The sequence below is a fragment of the Tamandua tetradactyla genome, chromosome 2, assembly GCF_023851605.1.
Source record: "Tamandua tetradactyla isolate mTamTet1 chromosome 2, mTamTet1.pri, whole genome shotgun sequence".
In the NCBI taxonomy this organism is placed as follows: domain Eukaryota; kingdom Metazoa; phylum Chordata; class Mammalia; order Pilosa; family Myrmecophagidae; genus Tamandua; species Tamandua tetradactyla.
Window position 1 is genome coordinate 34,447,293 of NC_135328.1, and position 5,849 is coordinate 34,453,141.

General features: G+C 39.3%; 1 protein-coding gene across 1 annotated transcript; it reads right to left on the minus strand.

Moving 5' to 3' along the window:
- Nucleotides 1-262: 262 nt before the first annotated feature.
- On the minus strand, nt 263-1,207 carry LOC143655976 (olfactory receptor 1J2-like). The gene has a single exon (XM_077127575.1). It carries the CDS (start codon nt 1,205-1,207, stop codon nt 263-265), a length of 945 nt encoding a protein of 314 aa, XP_076983690.1.
- Between the last annotated feature and the right edge of the window lie 4,642 nt (nt 1,208-5,849).

Sequence of the window (5,849 nt, forward strand, 5' to 3'; positions counted from 1 at the left end):
GGTCCAAGAGCTGTTAGAACAAAATCTACAAAGCAGTGGATGCCTTGGCATGGACCTCTTAAAATATCACCTCCAAAATCTATTAATTAATGAAAGTCCTCAGCCCTACCATGATTTAATGTGTGGGCAAATAGATTCCACATGTGAAGAAGGGGTTGTACGAGGTTGTGGCTATTTTAAGTCCACCATCATCATCTACCCAATTTTTCAAAAAGAAATCATAAGACACATCACTAGGAGATTTAAGAACATGAATAGCTAACTATCCCTTGTGGAAACTCATCAACTTTCTGCACAGCATCCCCAAAGCCAATTTCATGTCTCTGTTCCTCAGGCTGTAGATGAAGGGGTTCAGCAGGGGAGTCACCAGTGTATACATAACTGAAGCAATTACATCCCCAATTTTGGAATTGTTTGAGGAAGGAAAGAAGTAAACAATGGCAAGAGTCCCATAGTACAGAAACACCACAGATAGGTGGGAACCACAAGTGGACAAGGCTTTACAAATCCCCTTGGTGGAGGGGACCTTCAGAATACTGACCCCAATGAGGATATAAGAGCCAAAAATAGCATTCACTGACAGCAAGAAGATCACTCCTGCCTCAACAAAGATGACAAGCTCATTGAGGGAGGTGTCTGAGCAGGTCAGCTTCAGAAGGGCTGTGAGGGCACAGAAGTAGTGGGGGATGGTATTGTCATCACAGAAGGACAGGTGGGCCAGGAGCAGGGTGTGCAGCAGGGCATGGGCACAGGAGCACAACCAGGACCCAGCCACCAACAAGACACACAGCTCCTGCCGCATGATGGTGGAGTAGTGCAGCGGGTGACAGATGGCCACGTACCTGTCATAAGCCATCACTGCAAGAAGAAAACTGTCAACCGAAGCAAACAGTATGTAAAAGTACATCTGGGAAATGCACTCCACATAGGGAATGGTTTTGTGATTACTTAGCATGTCCAGCAACATCCTTGGGGTGGTGACAGATGAGAAAGAGACATCAGTGAGGGCCAAGTGGCTGAGGAAGAAGTACATGGGGGTGTGGAGGCGAGAGTCCAGCCTGATGAGCAGGATGATGAGCAGGTTCCCCAGCACCGTGGTCAGGTACAGGCCCAGGAAGAGGCAGAAGAACCCGCCCTGCTGCTCTGGGTGGATGGGGAGCCCCAGAAGGAGGAATTCAGACACAACACTCTCGTTCTCCAACCTCATGCTGCTCTTTTCTCTCTTGGGAATTAAGAAAAGTGGGACATGTCAAGACCTAAAAATAGTGAACATGGCTGTAACATTATAGTAATGTCCTTTTTAGTATAGTATTACTGATTCTTACCTACATTTAGGCTTATTTCTCATACTGTTAATGCATGAATCATGAATCTCACCCATTTTGCCTCTAATAATGCATTAAGACCTTAAAAGGACAATGGAGGGCAGAGAACCATTTCTTTATTCAACCTTTATTTATTGAATAAGAGCTCTATTCCAGATAATACACTAAGACCACAATAGAGAAGAAGAAATGTAAAATCTCTACATCTGTGTGCCAGGGCCTGTGCTCAGCATTTGTGTATGTGTCCTCATTTAACCATCAGAGAGGCATTTTGAATTAGAATAGTTGTCCCTATTTTACCAGTAAAGAAACTGAATCCAAGAGAGCTGGAGTCACTCCCTTAAGTTAAAAAACTTGTAAGGGATGGAAGAATATTGGGGCCCGAGTTTGACTTACTGCAGACCCTGAGAATATGAGCCCTGCCCACTGGTATAAATAAGCAGGAGCCTGTGTACTCTTGGAAGAAACATGCCCGCTACTGAAAGAGAATTCAAGAAGTATTTTTTAATAAGATTCAACCAGAAAACCCATATGTGAATAAACCTAAAGCACATGTATGAATCACACACACACTTAACTTGCTGATTTAGGAATTCTTGCCACCTGTTACAACACAGCAACTCTGTGACTCAAGTACCCAAAGGTCATATAAACACAACACACAGTAATGCACACAAATATTGGCCACAAGGCACAATAGGATCTATACAACATGTAAACACAAATACTGGAACAGATACAAGACAAATATAAAACACCCAGAAACACATGAAAATCCCATATCAACTATCTATAACTCATCCTCATGCCTAGACACATGAGGCAGCATATGTGAATTAACAAAATGTCACAGGCATCACACACAAATCATACAAGAAACCCAACAATTGCATACATGTGCCCCTTAATGTTTAGGTGACAAACAACACCCTTGGTCTCACACACACCTTCATCAGGTGAGGCCTTCCAGACCTCTACACAGCACAGGAGACGGTCAGTGTGTGAGTCACTTAGCCCCATTCATTGCAGAAACCATCACACAGTCAGTGACTAAAAATAAATGAATGGCAAGGACACAAATGCCATCAACACACACACACATCTCACATACACAAAATGTACATCGTGAAAGAGATCTCACAAATCCATGTCACCAAGTAGAGATTTCAAGCCTCTCTTATGCTTGTTACAGAATAGGTCAGAAAACTTGTTTTCCACTTGGGCAGCATATCAGTCTTCCTCCAGATTTCTCCTAGCTGTGATGTCAAGTCTGGGGGTGAAAAAGTGGGAATTATTGAAAGATCACAGGCCAAATATTTGGGATCAATGACATTGGTTAAGAGGCTCCATTCATGTACACAATGGTACACTTCCGAAAGTGGGGCCTATTTGAAACAGTATGTTCTGGGGAGAAGGGAGGCTCAGGAACCAGCCAGGCTGTGAGTCAGTTACATATCATAGACACTATTGTGGGAATGCATACACACACACACACATACAGAAATGACAAAGAAAAAATGCATATACCTATATTATAGCTGCACAAAAAAACACATAGACCCATCAAATATATAGTTATACCTTGCCAACTGAAAAATTCCCAGCTCACTCTGAACTATACCAATCTATGGTAAGCTCAAACATCTTCTGATCGCTTTCCTGAGTCTCCACTTTTGTTAACACCAGAACAAAAATTAAGTGAAAGACTGTGAGCTCACAATCTCTAGTGCTCTCTGTGTAGGACCTTGAGCTCCAGAATAATAAGCAGTAGGTTTCCTTTCTACCAACTAGCGAGGAATCAGAAAAAGTCCTTAAACTCCTAGTTAAAGAAGCAATGTAGTAGGCTAATTGCCTCCAATTTATCTTCAGACCCTGGGGAGGAAACTGGGCAGGGACTGCAGAGACTGGACTGATAGAGTCAGCAGAGAATTTGTCTCAACTATTAAAAACAACCAGAGCTTCTCTCTGCCTGTACAGAGTTCCAACAGAAAACAGGAGTGGCTCGGGTATCATCCAAACTTTACTTTGCCCATGCATGGGTCAGAGCAATCTGGAATTGGGTCTGGACAATCTGGCCATTAATTGCTGATTCTAAGCAAGAAACAACTTCTCTCATTCTTGCTTCATTAGTCAAACTGCAGACAATAATAGTATTGTTATCTATGAAGTTATAATTAAATTAAATGAAGTAATGCCTACTAAAGCACATAAACACAAAATAAAATTAATTTTGATTACAATTTTTCAATCAGACAAAATACAATTCTTTAAATATACATATATACTAAAATATTATAGATATTGAATGAATGACTGAATTAATTCATTATATAAGTCTAAGAGCTAAATAACAACCGACTCTAAAAAAAACCTAAGTTGTCCACTAAGACCAACATTATGTGATTCAGATTTCAGTGGATCCACCAAACCAATATTACTCCACCTTGTTTTACACATTTTACTGAAAACTGCAGTGGCTGAGTGCTAGCTATACTCCATTATGACTCATGAAAATGCCATTTTTACAGGAGCCTTCTCATGGTTACCTCCTTCCGACTTTGCCCAATTCTCAGCCCCTAACTTCTGGATTAAATCATCATTCAATCTACTCTCCTTTTTGGAACGTACTTCTTTCCTGCAACTCAAGCAGTTACAATCATCACTAGGACAGACATTTGCATACTTTACTGCTCCCCTCTCCCCACAACTTAGAGAATAGCATTGTCTGCACACACATTAGGGGCTCTACAACTATGAAATTCTCAAACCAGATCCTGACATCCAGAGAGAGAAGACTACAGTTTCCACTATTCCCTGTCCTAGCTCACAAGTCATTTTATTTCTTTATATCTGAACTCTGTTAGGAAAGAGGGAATGAACAGATATTTAGGACACTCTTTTACTGTGAGTCTCTGCACTACTTTATATATATTCAGCCGGGCCAATTCACTGACAGGAAATTAGTTGCATAAACAATTGGACAAATAATCACCCTGAAAATGCTAAAATGTAAGTTAAGTAAGAAATTAAGAAATAATGAAAACATAGCAAATGTTTCACTAATATTTTACTAACTGTGAGTTACACGAAAAGCTGGCAAAATCATCCTTATAAATTGGAAAACAGAAATAAGATTTGAAAAGATAAGATAAGCTCGGCAAAAAGTGAGTAATTCTCATTCCAAATACTGAAACATCAGTAATTGAAAATAAAAAACAATTTCAGTAAAATAAATGCATTTTAATAAGTCTAAGCAGTCTATGACCAATGGCTTTCAAATATTTAAATGTTCTTGAAGTGCTGTCATGAAAACACAATGGAATGGGTTTTTTTTAAGTCTTCTGAAATATAAAAGCTTACTAAAACCAGAATGTCCATGGTTATTCCCTTCTTATATATTGCATTCAATTTGCTAAAAATTGTGTAGAAACATTTGTGTCAAAAATGTGAGAGGCTTTGTGTATAGGATCCTTTACTGCAGTGTATCTGATTGGTGTTTGTATTAGGATAATGCTGGTCTCATAGAATGAGTAGGGAAGTACCTTAGTTTTCCAGGTGCTGAGACAAATATGGTGCAATGTGTGGGCTTAAATAACAGGAAATTATTGGCTCACTGTTTTATGGCTTGGAGAAGGCCAAAATAGGGACATTATCATGGCAAAGCATTGTCCCTACAGACCGTGGTGCTCTGGGGCTGACTGCAGGTGATCCTTGGAGGTCCTTGTCTTTTCCCTCCCATGGTGCTGTCCTCTCTTTTTCTTCCAGGTACCCTTGACTTCCAACTTCCTAATCCTCCCCATGGCTTTATTACTAAATTTCCTGTGTTTGTAAAAGACTCCAGTAATCTGATTAAAAGCAATCCTCTTTCAGGTGGCAACATGTTGACAAAAACAAAATCTTCTTCACAAGTTCCTCTTTACAATGGGTTCACAGCATTGTAAATTAAAATGAAGAACATGGTTTTCCTGGGTTTCATAACTCAACCTACCATAGAAAATATTCACTCCTCTTCAGTACTTTGGAGAAATTTTTACAGATTTGGTATCATTTCTCCATTAAATAATTAAGAACATTTACCAATGACCATCTTTGCCTAGATTTTTCTGACAATGTTTCTGATGAAAAATTAAATTTCTTTAGTAGGTATAGAATTGTTCAAACTATCTTGTTTCCCTTCTTATTTTTTTTCAGCCTTATTGATATATGATTGATAATTGATATAAAATAAACTGCAGATATTGAAGGTGGACAATTTGATTAGTTTTGACTTATGGCTACATTCAGGAAACCATCACAAGTCAGTGAAAATATTCAAAATCCTTACGGCTCTCCTCACTGAACTTTGTGAGCCTTTCCCCCCACAGTTCTCTTATGCACACCCTCTTCTCTACAACCAGGTAGCCACTGCTGTGTTCTCTTTCATTAGATATTATGTATCATTTCTAGAATTTTATGTGAATGGAATCAGTATGTACTACATTTTGAGAGACTTCTTTAACTAAGAAATTAATTATTGTGAGATTC

Bases quoted from the DNA above. Each gene is read 5' to 3' on its own strand.
- LOC143655976 (XM_077127575.1), bottom strand. From the start codon at position 1,207: ATGAGGTTGGAGAACGAGAGTGTTGTGTCTGAATTCCTCCTTCTGGGG.